At 36.8% G+C, this 17,379-nt stretch overlaps 1 protein-coding gene and 1 pseudogene across 2 annotated transcripts; one reads left to right on the top strand and one right to left on the bottom strand.

The window, feature by feature from the left end:
• Positions 1–442: 442 nt before the first annotated feature.
• On the bottom strand, positions 443–2,542 carry LOC143635649 (LRR receptor kinase BAK1-like). Its single transcript, XM_077103427.1, has 7 exons — positions 2,347–2,542; positions 2,134–2,266; positions 1,971–2,042; positions 1,484–1,627; positions 1,136–1,207; positions 984–1,055; positions 443–622 (listed from the first exon to the last, which is right to left on the bottom strand). Exons 1-7 carry the CDS (start codon positions 2,432–2,434, stop codon positions 535–537), a joined length of 669 nt encoding a protein of 222 aa, XP_076959542.1. The 5' UTR covers positions 2,435–2,542; the 3' UTR covers positions 443–534.
• A 3,980-nt stretch (positions 2,543–6,522) lies between these two features.
• Positions 6,523–17,045, top strand: LOC143635928 (BRASSINOSTEROID INSENSITIVE 1-associated receptor kinase 1-like; annotated as a pseudogene). Its single transcript, XR_013154154.1, has 12 exons — positions 6,523–6,682; positions 10,375–10,382; positions 12,972–13,096; positions 13,181–13,252; positions 13,799–13,942; positions 14,017–14,088; positions 14,175–14,246; positions 14,324–14,400; positions 15,486–15,598; positions 15,689–16,030; positions 16,232–16,625; positions 16,725–17,045. The product of XR_013154154.1 is annotated as a BRASSINOSTEROID INSENSITIVE 1-associated receptor kinase 1-like (transcript).
• Positions 17,046–17,379: the final 334 nt, after the last annotated feature.

Raw genomic sequence — 17,379 nt, forward strand, 5'->3', positions numbered from 1 at the left:
GTCTCAATGTCATCATGGTTTCTTTTGGTTACAGTTTTAATATACACCAACATGATCATCACAAAGTTCATGGCTCACAATCAGGGTTAGTAAGAATTAAAAAGTTTGAATGAAATGTTTGTTTTTTTGAATTCGACTTGGACAAAGTCAAGTTAAAATTTAATTTTGCAAAGGGTGGATACCTATTCGTGCGGGTCCTAAAGTTGAAGAGTGTTAGAGGTGACGATTTTAACCTCTTTGTATGAAAGTATGTTAATTCCGATTGTATATGATTGATAAGTAAAAAAAGAAAAAAAAGCGGGTCAAACGGGTTCAACAAATCTAACAATTTTCTTGAGTATGTATTATCAAATGCCAATAGCCTCTTGTTTTGTTTTATTTTGAAGGCAATGATATTATTATTTTATATGATGCAAATCTTCAATCTTTCTAACAATGTTAGTACATTATTATAGAAAACTCAAAACAGATGGGACAAAACAACAGAACGTTCATATGACAACCCACCGACCAAACTTGAATTACCTTAGAAGATTATGTTTTCAATGGAGTTGGAGCAGGAGCTGGGGCTGGAGCAAGAGGAATAACCGCGGGAAAAATCAACTTTGGATTATTGGCAAAACTGAAAGAATACAAGATATTGCAGTCAACAGAACAAATTGGTGAGGTGATTTTACTAGAGGTGACAAGTTTGACTCATGTCTTTAAGAATGGGTCAGTTCGGGTCGGGTTATGTTTTCTCTCTAACGGGTAGAAAGTTTCTAAAGTATATGTATTTAAACAGTATTATCCCAAAAAATGGTATTGTTATTCCAAGTAAGATCAATTTTTCTGTTCAGACTAATGCAGCTTGTATTAGAAATAAAGTTAATATATAAAGTGTCAAAAGTTTAAGATAAAAAGTGTTTTCGGTTAACGCAGCCCCCGACCCCTTCCAATCTGTACAGAAAATTACCCATTTGACTCGAAGGTGTTTTCGTTACCTCATAGGTGTGAACAGTGAAAAGGAGCCGTTGTTAGGAACATATCCTCTCAGATTATTGCTTGATAGATCACTGCAAAAAGGTAAAAAAATTGAATATAATATAAATTTATATAGACATGAATAGGTAAAACCACTGTAATATATACTCACAGAACTTGTAGTGTAGTTATGGTAGTCAATGAATATGGAATAGTTCCTGTCAAAGCGTTGTTGTTGAGACGACTATCCTTGCATAAGAAGCAGATACACAACACCGTGATTTTTAATCGGATAATCTCAATGATAATTTACTAACATATGATTGATTTCAGTTTTGTTTTATCTTACATGGGTTAGATTGAAATAAGCTATAAGAGGAACGTTTCAAACATTTTGAAAGTCACATAAAGTTTCGGGCTAATTTTAAGATTTACGTACATTATTATTGTAATAAACTGATAATTAATGTACTGTAGTAGTATTTATCAAGAAGACAATGTGCATGATGTGAAATCATACAGGAAGCGAAGTTTCTGAAGCTTGCCCAATGTTTTTGGAATGCGACCTTCTAACTTGTTCAGGTAAAGATCCAAGCTTACTAAACTCGTTAAGTTCCCAAGATGTTGAGGAATTTTTCCGCTTATGTTATTGTTGTAGAGCTCCCTGTGACACATAACATTAATTTAGCACCATGCATGTTGGTATTGGTAACTACTAGAGGCAAAATGGTACAACTTGGTTGGCTTGGCCCAAATTTATTGATATTGTCCAAAACTCTCACCTTGTCTACAGATAATTAATGGGTCAAACGTGATTGTTACATTATTTCCAATATAATTTGTCTTTAATAAAACAAATTAAGATGTTTTATGCACTCAATGGTCACATTTTTTGCTGTTTGGCCTCTTGATCTGCTCCCTTTTCCGCAAACTCTTTTTTATTTTATTCATTTGACCCGTTAGAAGTTAAAAACAACCGGAACTTTGTTAGATAAAGTAAGACTTACATGTACTGCAGATTCACAAGCTGCCCAAGCTGTGGAACAAGCTGACCAGTCAGGTTGGCAGTTCCAAGATCGCTGCGAATGTAGAATTCTTTGTAAGACTTTGCGAGGAGATCGAAATTACTGAGTAATATATATTGTTAAAATTGTGTATAAATAAGCTTACACTCTTGTAACAGTATTTTGATTGTCGCAAGTAATATGGTCCCAAGTACAAGGATTGACAAGAGTTCGATCCCAACTTTGAAGAACGTTGTAAGGATCGCGTAATTGTTTCTTGAAGGCATACAATGCATCACCTGTACGTCTTACACATAAACTCGGTTACTTGCTCATCGTAAAAACATCAAATTACATGAATACATCACATAATACGTACCTTCAGCATTCCCATAAACAATGGACACATGATAATATAATACAGACACAAACCAGATAGTTGAAATCAGAGAGTGGATCCGACCCATTTCGACAAAAGGGTTGTGTTTGGATCAAGCTACTGGACCAGATAAAGATATACAGAAATGACCAAATTATATATTGTAGCTTTAAACACAGCTCAAAGTGACAAAGTCAAGCTAGTTCTACAGTCCACAAATAAAACAGTTGAATGGACTTTTGGGAGTCAAATCTTCTAGAAATTTTCTTATTAATATTCTCTCTCTTCAAAAAAGAAAGACAAGTGGTGGTGGTGGGAAAAGTCGGTATTTTACCGAAACTTTTTATTAGTTTTCTTATTAATATTCTTTAACTAAGTTTGAATACTAGAAATATGATGTTATACCTTATCAGTTTGCATACATCTGATAAGGCCATCCCGAGAATCTCTTAGAATTTTGAGGCCCAGGATGTGTTAGAAAACAGGCCTCTAAAATCGTATTTTTAATTATGTGATAGATAATTTGACAATTTTACCATTATGATTGTCTTTCAGTTTTAAACGCCCAAAATGAACAAAAATAAGTAATAATAAACAAATTACTAAAATAACTCATATAAAACACAAATGAAAAATTTGTGAATAAAAAAATATAAATAAAATAGAAAAGAACACCACTTGTGAGAGAATTTAACCCAAAATCCTTAGTTCCCTAACCTAACACGCTTTCCATTCAACCAATGAGTTATTTTGTAGGATTTATTTTTTAAATAAAATTATATATCAAATATAAACAATATTTTTTTTAACAATTGTGGGCCTCAGTCCGTCGCCCTCTATTTGGGCCAGGCTTGACACTTGATAAAATCGAACTCGGACCCTCTTGAGGTTTTACAAAATTTTTGCCACATATATGGTTCTAAACCTTTAATCAAGGGTTTTTGCTTGTTCTATTATCACCGTTAATGGGGTGTATGGAGTAAACAAGGTTATGAGCTATTCAAAATCTCGGCTAGTCAAAAGCTTAGATCGAGCCGAGCTTAAATGATCTCGGGTTAAACAAAAAATTTGTTTATTAAATTATCAAGCTCGCCCTTCACTTATCGAGCTCAAGTAGGCTTGTGACCCTAAAAGATATTGCATTTTATATACATATAATTGTGTATATTTCAATTGGTATAGTTAATAAACGAGACAAGCTAAAGAATTAGTAGAGCTTGAAACAAGGCAAACTTTAGCTCGAGCTTCCGTAATTCTGTTGAGCCGAGCACAACTTAATCCCTAACCATACACAAATTAAGGACTTCACCGTCGAAGGATGAATATCTATTATAATCATATTTATACTAGAGTGATCTTTTATCAATTGTAAGTTGTTAATTTTAAATATGGACCGTTTAAAGAGACATACAGTCATACAGTTGCATTCATATTTTTTAATATTTAATTTGCATATAATATTTCATAATAGAAATATCCTAGAACATAATGGTTGACCCTAACGGTTAAGTCTAACAATAATAACAAAAAAAATCTTAATCAGCCCGGTCAAAGAATTTATCATAACTTGTGATAGAAATCATAATCAGGTTTATCGTTAATTGTCATTTGTCTATTCTAGAAGGGGGTAAAGTGTAATTTCTATTTCTATAAATAAGATCAATAGTCATTTAGGAGGAGAGGAATGATATTAGTAAGTTGTTAGGCTCTTTGCTTGGCATTGAGAGAGGGCACAGTCCCGGGAACACTTCGGTGTTGGTCTATCGAGTCTGTAAGATCCGATAGGATCATCTTCTTCATATCAATTCTAGTTTCGGTTTATGTTACTTAATTCATTTTCAATTTCCATCGCCATTAATCTGAATCGGATATCTATCAACTTGTCATTTATCCGACTACGTTTCTTAATATTCAATTATGAACGATGGCGTCACAAAGTTCATCGCTCACAATCTGGGTTAACGAGTCTAGTCATATTTTTTGATTTGAATGAGATTTAAAAGCTCAAATTAGAATTGGTCTAAGTAAACAATTATTTTGGAGATGTGGCACGGGACATCCTAAAGTTGAAGATTGGTTAATGTGATGATTATGAAAGCACGTGTGGTATATCATACTAACAAGTCAAATTTCTAAAAACCTGTTATTTTATTCTCTTTAAAGCACTAATCATATAACTGAACCAGAAGACAGTCTTCCTAATGATATTTATTATTCAGTATGATAAAACATCAGAAGTTCGGACAAAAGAAGTGCTCATATATTAATCCAACCCAACTCAACCTAACCTGTTTGATCTAAACTTGAGGTGCCCCGTTTTAAATTGTGATATGAAGACACTTTGACCCTCACTTTAATACATCTTTCTAGATTCTTGAGACGGGATGTCAGCCGCCCATACTGATTTTGACATTCTAGGCCTGACTCACCCAAGAACATCATCAAGATGGAAACCCATCACTGTGGGAAAACCCGCTTGAGTCAGGTCTCAAGATCCCAAACTTTAACCATCACTCTCATGCCATTGAACCAGAAGGCCACTTTAATACAACTAAAATAGACCTCTAAATCTAGGAATGCATGGAGTAGTAAATAGTTACAATCGTCATCTTCACTCTTCCTCCTAGTTTAGGATGTGAAACTTTGACAAATCCAACACAAAAATCATTGGTTTGTTCGGGACCAAATGGTTTCTGGTCAAACCCGTGAACACATGTAACCAAACAGGTTACTATTGTGTTAAGAATTGTCCCTTTTAACCCATTTATTTAAGTCATTGTATCTTATCAATATGTTTATGTAAAGCCTTAGAATATTTAGGCATCTTTATGCAAATTTAAAAGCTTAAAAATAAGTGGATGTAGTTTACATGTAACTGGTTCAAAAGATAGAAATATATAATATTTAAATTTTGAATTTTAAGTATTAGTAGGCAAAAGAAATAAATAAGGTTTTTTTTATAAACAAGTCTAATTTGTGTGAAGCTATGAAGACATGTGTTATATCCTGCTTCGGTTATTTATTGTTTTGTGTTAGGTAGGTTATGTTTGAGTTGATGTAAATTTGGCATGCTGCATCTTACAACACACTACCATTTTAACACACAACATATTAGATTAGATAACTCTAACTTTTCATGCTTTAAAAATGTTGTTATTATTATTTTGTAAAATTGTTTTGGATTATTTTGCAATGACAGTCATTATTTTTTATACGTATTAATTAAAATGTTACAAAAGAATGCTAGATTGGGTGACTAGATGAATAAGTGGATGGGGTGTATTTAATTTAAAAGAAAGTGTGGACGAAGAATCTTACTTGCGTTTAGTGTATCCGGTATATTTTCGATGGCGGACATGATCTAATAAAACAACATGTCCGTCCAGTAAAGCTTATATATGGGTCAGGTAAGTTTTCTCGTGTTGAAGGCATGCTCCACTTTTGGTGGTTCAATAACAATTCCTTTTAATTAAATTTACCGAACAAACATGGTACGTGGTTTGCAAGTCATAGAAATTGGCAGTCCAGCATCAAACTGATGGTTAATGGGTCATCAGACATTACCCATTCATACGTATGTATGTATGTATCATTGCTTTCTTTATTCTGATTTATTTCTCTTTGAGATCCATTTTTCTTCTAAATGATATACTGCCTCTGCCCTCCAAGTGTTTGATAAAATGCCTGAATGAAAACCTTTAGTTACTTTTTGGGAAGATTGGTGTCGCTTTCGGGTGGGGTTGGTGTGCTTGGTTTTGTGTGTGTTGCTGTTTTTGTATTTGGTTGTACGGCTATCAGTGAATCTAGCGCTTTGCTCGTTTTAATAAATTTTTGTTGATCGTTCAAAAGAAAACCCTTCAGTTTTTTGGCATGAACATAAGTACATCAGAAAATGAAAGGAACAAAATGCGTCACCCCTCACGTCTATTTTGTCCCTACGGTACAATCACTTGTCTTTTCAGGAGAAAATATTAAGCATGCAACCGTTGACTGACTTAGTACACACAAAGACTTGCACCCAAATGTCATGTGTTGAGCATATCTAACACTCCAAACCCCACATGAAATTACTTGATAATTACAATCCATTTTCAAGTCTTTCTTTCTTTCATTGTACGTGGCTGCCTGCCTGTTAATATTAATTAGCAGCATTGTTTGCTTGACCTGTGTTCAAAACTAGCATTTATTTTTCAAGCTTTTATTTGCTTGGGTGGAGTTTAATTAACAAAACCTTAGCTTGTTAGCTCGAGGGGAATGGGGCCAACCATCCCCGTGATCATCGTTTGGTTTATTTTCGGCTTCTCTAATTTATCAAGTGTTTGTGGGAATAGTGAAGGTATGCACTTTTCCTTTTTCATTGTTCTTGATCAAATTTAGTAACTTGCTGCAGACTAGCTTTCAATTCAAGGGAAAGTTTTATAGATCATATAAAAGAAAGTAGTTTTGTTTCTAGGGAAAATAACAAGGATTTGTAATTAATTAACATGTGTCCTATATATTCTTTCACCTCTCTGTAGATGTGCCTTGGGGTTTAAACTAGGGGTGTGCATGAAACCGAAAAACCAACCCGAGTTTGAAACCGACGGTTCGGTTTTCGACTTTAATAAAAACCAAAATATTTGTTTGGTTTGGTTTTGTGTTTTGTGAAGAACTGAAAAAATCAAGCTAAACCAAAATAACCAAAACAACCGGGAAAACCATAAAAACCGTAATAACTTATCCTTAAGCATTAAAACCGAACCTACCAATGACTAAATGTTATTCAATTTATTTTATCTTTAATTTTGAACGTATGTTTCTTTTATTAGCTCTTAACATTGTAGGCCCAACTTTTCCATAATCTATTAACCATTAACTTATTTTAAGAAAGTATTGGGCCCAATATCAATATTTTAGGTCAATTTTTTTGGCACGGTTAGGAACACCGAAATAACCAAATTGAATCCGAAAACTGAAAACCAAGATAACTGAAACTGAACGGTTTTAAAAATAAAAAAACCGAAAATTTGGTATTCGGTTCTGTTTTAGTCTAAAATCGCACCTGTTAGGTTCGGAGTCACACACAAACACGAATACAATAGTAAAACCGAAAGAATAAACGAAAGAGACACAAGGATTTAAGTGGTTCGGTCACGGTGTATGACCTACGTCCACTGTCGATAACTAGGATTTTCTTATTAATGAGTGATCCAAACTTACAAGTACAGGAGAGAATATATAGACTAGACAATTAGGGTTTAACCCTTTAACTAAACTGGGCCTGATTAGAGCTTTTGGGCTTGGCCAAAACTCAAACAGCTTAAACTCCTAATTCTGTCTATTCGTCTAAACCGGACCCGACCCATGATGGATCGGAGACCACAACATAACAATCTCCCACTTGGGCTTCGAGACATCTTCTCTAAACCACCACTTGGATGCGTCAAACATTTCAACCTGCTCCCATTTGGAGACGTAAAATGTCTTCACCTGCATTGCCTTGTACATGTAAAATAAAACCCATCTGGTTTTGCACCTCCTAGTTACCCTTCGCCTTCTCAACATTATTCCTGAAGGCCTGCTGAAGCTCTGCACAGCTTCAGCTTATCCAGTATCACTGGCTTGGTGAACATATCTGCTGGATTCTTAGCACCTGAGATATTTTTCAAACTGAAAACACCATCACTGATCAAATCTCTGACAAAGTGATATCTCCTCCCGATGTGCTTAGTCTTCGAATGATAGACTGGATTCTTCGCAAGTTTCACTGCACTCTCATTGTCACAATATAAGAAGAACTCTGCCTGTTTCTTTCCCAACTCTTCAAGAAAAGTTCTCAACCATACTAATTCTTTACTTGCTTCGGCTGCTGCCATATATTCTGCCTCAGTGGTTGATAAAGCAACACTTTTCTGAAGTCTGGACATCCAACATACTGCTGTTCCCCCAACTGTGAAAACATAACCAGTAGTGCTTTTAAACGTCTTCTTACATCCACCCAGATCAGCATCTGAATAACCCCTGAGAATTGTATCCTTCCCCTTAAAACATAACCCCAAACTGGAAGTACCCTTTAAGTATCTGAGTAACCATTTCACCGCTTCCCAATGTTCCTTTCCCGGATCCGACATAAAACGACTAACTACCCCGACAGCATGAGCAATGTCTGGCCGTGTACAAACCATGGCGTACATGAGACTGCCAACAGCAGATGCATACGGAACTTTAGCCATCTCTGTTCTTTCTTCCTCTGTTCTGGGAGACTGGTCTTTGGTAAGTTTGAAATGACTTCCCAAAGGTGTGTTTCTCGGTTTAGTCTTCTCATCATTCATCCTGAATCTTTCTAACACTTTCCCTATGTATTTCTCTTGGGATAGTGTTATGGAGCCATCTTTCTTTCTGGATATACTCATCCCCAAAATCTGTTTGGCTGGACCAAGATCTTTCATCTCAAATTCATCAGACAACTGTTTCTTCAACTTGCGAATCTCCTTCATATCAGATCCTGCAATTAACATATCATCTACATAAAGAAGTAGAATGATATATGAGCCTTTAAACTTCTTTAAGTAGCAGCAATGGTCGGCCTCGCATTTCTTGTACCCAGTTCTCACCATAAAATCATCAAACTTTAGGTACCATTGCCTAGGTGCCTGCTTCAGACCATACAAGCTTTTCTTCAATTTGCAGACCCATTTTTCTTTCCCGGCAACCTGAAATCCCTCAGGTTGTGCCATATAGATCTCCTCGTCAAGATCACCATGTAAAAATGCTGTCTTAACATCTAATTGCTCTAGATGTAAATTTTCTGCATCAACAATACTTAAGATCAATCTGATGGTGGTCATCTTCACAACTGGAGAGAATATTTCATTATAATCAATTCCCTTCTTTTGCTGGAAACCCTTGACCACTAAACGAGCTTTGTATCGTTTAGACCCATCATGTTCTTCCTTGACTCTATAGACCCATTTATTCTGTAGAACTCTTTTATCTGGTGGAAACTTGGTTAAAACCCATGTCTGATTTTTACTCAAAGAGTTCATCTCCTCCTTCATAGCATGCTCCCACTGGAGCGAATCTTTCAACTTAAGTGCTTCATAATAACTCTCTGGCTCACCATTTTCAGTTAAAATGAGATAATTAACTGAAGGTTTGTAACGTACCGGCTGTTTAGAAACTCTGGTGGACCTCCTAACCCAGTGCTGAGGCGGGTCAGGTTCTTGTGGAGACTATTCATCCTCAGACTCTGAACTCCCACTGTCAGAGACTCCCTCTGACTCTTCATTTCCACCAATATCATCATCTTCAAATTCAGGAACTGTGGTTTCTTCAGTTTCTGTCTCGGGTTCGGTAGCTGACTCAACTGTCTTTTTATGAGCATCAATTTCATATTCAACCTGCTCTTTCTGAACCCTTGATTTTGAAGTGTTTCTATCTTTGTATAACTTAGCCTCATTAAAAGTTGCATGCTTGCTTCTGACTACTTTTCTGCTTTCTAAATCCCAAAGCCTGTAGCCCATTTCGTTTGACCCATATCCAATGAAAACATATTTTTTTGCTTTAGCATCAAGCTTGTCATTTTTCACTAGATCATAAGCGCTACACCCAAAGACTTTCAAATGCTTATAATATGCAGCTTTACCTTTCCACTCTTCTTCTGGTGTCTTGAAACCCAGCGGTACTGACAATCCCCGGTTAATTAAATAAGCTGCAGTGTTAACTGCATCTGCCCAGAACGTCTTTGGAAGCCCGGCATTAAGTCTCATACTTCTTGCCATTTCATTTAACGTCCTGTTCATTCGTTCTGCCACTCCATTTTGTTGAGAAGTGCCAGGGACTGTAAAGATCATCCGAATACCGTACTCTTCACAATAATCACGGAATTCTTTGCTAACGTATTCACCACCGTTGTCCGACTTCAAGCATTTCACCTTCAAATCAGTTTCCAATTCAACAGCAGTTTTCCATTTCTTAAAAGTATCAAAAACATCAGATTTATTTTTAAGAAAGTAAACCAATACCTTGCGTGTCGAATCATCAATGAAGGTGACATAATAGTGCGATCCTCCCAAAGAAGAGACTGAAGTTGGTCCATAGACATCAGAGTGAAGAAGCTCCAATTTCTGAGCTTTCGGTTGTTTTCCGGTCTTCACAAAAGATACTTTCTTCTTTTTACCGAAAACACATGGTTCACAAAATTCAGATTCAACCTTCTTCAGTTCTGGAATTTTTCCTCTAGCAACGAGCATTTTCATCCCTTTTTCACTCATGTGGCCGAGTCGTTGGTGCCACAAACTAGACTGACTCGGTCCACTGGTCACTGCATTTACCCCATCAGCTGGAATTTCAACCATGTATAAAGTGCCCTTCTTTTTACCTCTGGCGATCACAAGATTCCCTTTCACAACTTTCCATTGACCCCCACCAAACATAACATCATATCCTTGGTCATCTAACTGCCCAACAGAAATTAGCTTTCTTCTAAGGCTAGGAACGACCCGAACATCCTTTAGAGTCCATGAGGTGCCCAATGAAGTTTTTAGTTCAATATCCCCCATCCCCGTGATATCAACAGCATGATTATTAGCCAAACGAACTTTACCAAAATTACCTGTTCGGAGATTCTTCATCTTCTTCGTGCTATAAGTGGCATGAAAAGATGCACCAGAATCCATAATCCATGAATCTGTTGATTCTTCAACACAGCAGATAAGAGTCTCTTCTGAACCTTCTGAATCATCTGAACCGGTGGCCAGATTAACTTCCTTCTTAGATTCTTTCTTTTCTTTTGAAATTGAGGGGTTAGGGCATTGGTTTCTGAAATGCCCTATTTCTTTGCAATTCCAACACTCAATGTCTTTTCTGGGCTTTGACTGACTTCTTCTTCTAGACTTTGACCTACCCCTGCCATTACCTTTCTCTCTTCTCCTACCTCTCCCTTCGGTGCTCAATATAGAACTAGATGTCTCACCATAATTCCTTCTTCTTATGTCCTCCCCTAAAATCAAATCCCGGACTCCTTCAAAAGTAAGCTTAGTATTCCCAGAAGAACTACTAACTGCAGTAACAGTCCCTGACCAACTTTCGGGTAACGAGGATAACAAGAGTAACGCTTGAACTTCATCATCAAACTTGATATCAACAGAAGACAAACGAGAAATAATAGTGTTGAAGTCATTAACATGAGAGGTAACAGATGCCCCTTCCTTCATTCTGGTGTTAACTAGCTGTCTAATCAGAAATACCTTGTTTGATGCAGAAGGCTTTTCATACATATTTGACAAGGCTTTCATAAAACCATACGTGGTAGTTTCATTTACAATATTGAATGCCACATTCTTAGCTAGTGAGAGTATAATAACAGCTATGGCTTTTCTGTCAAGTACCTTCCACTCATCATCTTTCATACTTTCCGGTTTCCTCTCTTCTAGTGCTTCCATTAAGTCTTTCTGACATAGCAAATCCTCAATTTGCATTTTCCACCATCCAAAATCCTGACCATCAAACTTCTCAATCTTGATCTTTCCGTCCTCAGCCATTATCCAAACTGAGTTTTGATTACAGCAAACAATCAAACTACCCAAGGAATAAAAGGACTGGAAACTGATCAGAAAAAACGAACCAGCAGCTGCGGAACCCTAATCAGCGGCGGCGGAACTGTAGCAGCGGCGGCGGTACTGTAGCGGCGGCGCGGTACTGTAGCAGCGGCAGCGGTACTGTAGCAGCGGCGGTGGAACTGTAGCAGCGGAGCAGCGGCGGCGGAACTGTGTGTATAATCGAGAACCAGGCTCTGATGCCAATTGTTAGGTTCGGAGTCACACACAAACACGAATACAATAGTAAAACCGAAAGAATAAACGAAAGAGACACAAGGATTTAAGTGGTTCGGTCACGGTGTATGACCTACGTCCACTGTCGATAACTAGGGTTTTCTTATTAATGAGTGATCCAAACTTACAAGTACAGGAGAGAATATATAGACTAGACAATTAGGGTTTAACCCTTTAACTAAACTGGGCCTGATTAGAGCTTTTGGGCTTGGCCAAAACTCAAACAGCTTAAACTCCTAATTCTGTCTATTCGTCTAAACCGGACCCGACCCATGATGGATCGGAGACCACAACATAACAGCACCAAGCCACACCACACACACCCCTAATTTAATCAAGTTGAGCCTATCCAAGCCTGAGCTTGGATCGTGAGTAGTTTATTAATTTCGAGCTCAATCCGTTTGTTATTTGTTAATTGCTTTATTAATTTACTTACTTATATATTTAACTTATTTTATATGTAACATAATAAATATTATTTAGTTATTTTTATCATAATTTTATATATGATCATAATATCATGTGAATATAAATTTAACATATCAAATATAAATATAGGCTTGTTTGGGCTAACGAGCCTACTCGAGCCCGATTAGTGAGGCAAGAACTTGGGCTCAGGCTCATTTTATTATACACGCTTATTTTTGGGCTCGGGCTCGGGCTCAAGCTCGTTTAAGCTCAATTCGATTCGAGAATTTACTGGGTAAATTTGTTTGTTTAAAACTCTCATAAAAATTATGATGGTTAGCTGTAAATCTGTATTGATTTGATGCTTTTAGGATGAGAACATAAACAAATTTGTATGTGCAAAACTTAACTGCCCTGAAGAACAAAGTAAGTGATCCTAACGGAATAATGCAAAGTTGGGATGCGACCCTCCCCAATCCATGTACATGGTTTCATGTTACTTGCAACCAAGGTAGTAGTGTTACTCGAGTGTAAGCTTGTGTTTCAATTAAATTTTGATCTTTTTTGTTGCATCAAATGGTCTGAAGAAGAAACTTGTGGTTTGTCTGGTGCAGTGATCTTGGAAGCGCCAGTTTGTCGGGTCAACTAGTTCCTGAGCTTGGTCAACTTACAAACTTACAGTATTTGTAAGTCTTGCCTTCTGGGTCGGTTTTGGGCTTAAACCGATCCAATAACTGAGAATCCGGTGTTTGGTTTTCACCATGGATTCGGTTCGGTTTGGTTTTGAATTTTTCGGTTTTTCAATTAAAGCATCAAATTTTTGGGCCAAAAAAGAAATGACCCAAAATAATGAATTTGGGTATGAAACTTTGGGCTTAATTCTTGTTTTTCAACTAATGATTATTTGATTATTACACACATGTACCTAAAATTTTTGGTCTACACCATATTTATGTTTTAATAAAATTACTTACATTTAAAAATACAAAATACATTCCATAAATTTTATAAAACAAAAGTTAGATTTTTCGGTTTCTACGGTTTCGGTTAGGTTATTTATATTCACCACATGCAAAACTGAAACCAAACCAGAAATTCGGTTTTCGAAAAAACACAAAGCGAAACCATCGGTTTCAGGTTGGGTTCAGTTATGTCTGTTATTTTGGTTTCATGCACACCATATTAATTAATATGTTTAATTCTTTTTGTGAATTAATTTAATTTTGCAACAGGGAGCTATATGGTAATAACATGACTGGAAAGATTCCAACTGAACTTGGGAAATTAAGGAGCTTGGTGAGCTTGGATCTTTACGCGAACCGGTTAGACGGGAACATTCCTAACACATTGGGCCAACTTAAGAACCTCCGTTTCCTGTATGTTATCATGATCAAGTATTTATTATCCTTTTATGACTTTAATAATGTATCTGTTCTATGTGCAAGGATAGCCGTCTCAATAACAACTCTTTGAAGGGAAATATTCCAGGTTCTTTAACTACCATAGGTTCTCTGCAAGTTCTGTATGTATAAAATCCAACCCATTGTATTTTACTTACTTTCATAAAATTATAATCGGCTAAATGTTTTCGGTTTCTTTCTATCACAGTGATCTATCAAACAACTTTTTGGAAGGACTTGTCCCTATCAATGGTTCATTTACGTTGTTCACAAACCTCAGGTTTGCTGTTGGTTGGTATTTAACATTATATTGATGTTTTATATATGATGTTGAACTACAAATTTCTGTTATTTCAGTTTCAACAATAATCCCAACTTGACATTTCCTGAGATTAATCCACAAGCTCCTGCACCTAATCCACCACCTGCTTCAGGTATTTTTCACTGCCATCATTAATTTACGCGTGTTTGAAGAATTATTTATGTTTGACACAATATAAGGTTTGCTCATTCTAAAGGAATGAACTTGTGGTGTGATAACGACTTGTTACTTGTGTTATTTCTGCCCATGGGATAACTCGGAGTTTATTAGTTTTTTTCATCATGGTGTTATTGATGTGGTCGTATCGGGTTTTATTAGACCCGGCACAAGTGGGGATGACCCATGAGCCGATTGCATGGGATAAGGATTTCATGGGTGAGGAGTTGGTTTACAAGGGATCAAGATTTATCTCTAAGTTTGGAATTTGAATAATTTATTATTTTGACAAGATCTTTGCATTATTTTCGTGTTATATATGTTTGTTATTATCTCCTTGGTTGATTTGAAACTCCTATATATACTTTGGAATTGATTGGAGAACAAGATTAGTTTTCGATTAAGTTTATTGAACCTTTGGTTCGTTTTATCGCCTTTAATTAATCATGAATTTCTTGAGCCATTGATCGCTTCCAAAACTGTATCAGTTGTGTTGGAATCAAGTTAACTATATTTAGGCATCTAAATGAACCAAACTTCCAGTGCATACTTTGGTGGGAAGTTTGTTTATTTAATAAACGAACAAACATCAATAAAAATTTTGCTCATTTTGTTATACAACGAGCATGTACATATGCCTCGTAGTTCATTTAGGTTCATAAACGTTCATTTAAATTAATTTATGGTTGTTTATGTTGTTGGTTTACGTTTGTTTAAGTTCGTTCATTTATATAACTGCCCATGTTATAACTCTTATTAGTTGATTTCTTCATCATTTTGGGTTATGTTGGAATCAATTTAACAATATTTAGGCCTGTAAATGAACTGAACATTCAATGGACAGTTGATGAACTGTTTGGCAGTAAGCTTGTATATGTTCGTTTGTTAAATCTATGAATGAACGAACATGAACACACATCTCTTTGTTTATTCATGAACGTTCTTTTACGTTCGTTCATTTTAAATTCATGCATATGTTTGTTTATATTCATGAACATCTTTTACGTTTGTTCTTCTATGTATATGCAACTATGATTTCAGTTGGCAACACTCCAACCGGACCTATCGCCATTGGAGTTGCTACCGGTGCAGCCATCCTTGTTATTGGACCCTTCGTCGCAAAAGGTCACGGGATCATTTCTTTGATATACCAGGTTCGTTAAATAACTTAACATCATAATTTAATTTTAGTTCCTAATGACCGTTTTCTGCTCACTCAAATTAATTTTCTGAAATATTTGCAGCTGAGGAGGACCCCATGGTTCACCTGGGACAGTTAAAGCGGTTTTCTCTGCGCGAATTGCAAGTTGCAACCGACAGTTTTAGCAGTAAGAATGTTCTTGGGCAAGGTGGATTTGGTAAAGTTTACAAAGGGCGCTTAGCTGATGGTGGCCTGGTGGCGGTTAAAAGACTTAGAGAGGATCGCTCTCACGGTGGTGAATTGCAGTTTCAGACTGAGGTTGAACTTATCAGTATGGCTGTGCACCGGAATCTTCTCCGGTTGCAAGGATTTTGCATGACACCAACCGAGCGGTTACTGGTTTATCCCTACATGGTCAACGGTAGCGTTGCATCATGTTTACGAGGTATTTGACTATTTTTACTACCATCTTTGACTTGTTTTGGTTTGATGCATGCCTTTTTGGGCAAATGCTTGACTTTATTTGGTCAAATGCATGAGTTTTTGGTCACATGCATGACTTTTTTTATTTTTTAAAGTCAAATGCTTGACTCTTCTTGGGCAAATGCATGACTTTTCTTTGGTCAAAAGCATAATATTTTTTTAGATAGACGCGATACACAAGCTGTGCTTGATTGGGCGACACGGGAACGGATCGCGCTGGGTTCCGCGAGGGGACTAGCGTATTTGCATGAACAAAGTGACCCGAAGATCATACACCGGGATGTGAAGGCTGCCAACATACTATTGGATGATGAGTTTGAAGCGGTCGTGGGAGATTTTGGGTTGGCTAAACTCATGGAGTTCAAAGATACGCATGTTACAACCGCGGTTCGTGGTACGATTGGACACATAGCCCCCGAGTATCTGTCCACTGGCAGATCATCAGAAAAAACGGATGTCTTTGGGTACGGTATAATGCTTCTAGAACTTGTGACGGGCCAGCTGGCCTATGATCTGGCCCGCCTTGAGAAAGATGATGAGGTCATGCTGCTCATTGGGTAGGCATCCTCCAACATCACCATGTGGTTCTTGACTGTTTTTAACAAAGTTTATATATGTTTCTTAGCTTTATGATCTGAGTTTGAAACCGTTTACAGGTGAAAGGGCTTTTGGAGGATAAGAAGTTGGAGACGCTAGTGGATGCGGATTTACAAGGTAACTATGTGAATGAGGGAGTCGAAAAACTGATACAAATAGCTTTACTGTGCACGCAAGCTGCACCGCTGGATCGACCAGCGATGTCAGAAGTCGTTAGAATGGTCGAAGGGGAAGGTTTAGCCCGTCGATGGGAGGAATGGAAGGAAAGAGGGATTTCCCGCCAAGAACTTAGTCAGACAAATATTCAAATTCAGTATCAGTATTATATTAACCCGGATTCATATAACCCGAGCAACGACCATTTGTCTGGTCCCAGATGATTAATTAGTGTAATGCTGTTAAGGGTTGTGTTGAATTGTTGTCTATATGTTGTCCATAGGTTGTGGAGCTTGATTATAAACTGTCAACTTTTATTTAATTTTACAAATAGGATTACTTTGTTGAAAAACTTGCAATAAAAATAAAATATAACATAAATCATCCTGTTTTAACCACTATTTTGAAGAGTGAACCGTCGGGTCAAAAAACCAATAACCGGAAGCTGTGATGGTTCTGAAAACCCGCCCATTAACGAACCGAGTTGAACCAGAAATGTGTGGGGGTGATTGAAGTAAACTCAAGAGTATATTGTTGGGGGTATATTTTACAGAGAGA

This window comes from Bidens hawaiensis, unplaced genomic scaffold (genome assembly GCF_021521415.1).
Source record: "Bidens hawaiensis isolate Kalapana, Puna unplaced genomic scaffold, B.hawaiensis_p1.1 tig00000536_1, whole genome shotgun sequence".
NCBI classification, from domain to species: domain Eukaryota; kingdom Viridiplantae; phylum Streptophyta; class Magnoliopsida; order Asterales; family Asteraceae; genus Bidens; species Bidens hawaiensis.

Coding starts and splice junctions, on each gene's coding strand:
- LOC143635649 (XM_077103427.1), bottom strand. CDS start 2,434: ATGGGTCGGATCCACTCTCTGATTTCAACTATCTGGTTTGTGTCTGTA. Junction 1,628..1,970: donor CTTGTGAATCTGCAGTACAT/GTAAGTCTTACT, acceptor TATGTGTCACAG/GGAGCTCTACAACAATAACA. Junction 1,056..1,135: donor ATAACTACACTACAAGTTCT/GTGAGTATATAT, acceptor ACCTTTTTGCAG/TGATCTATCAAGCAATAATC.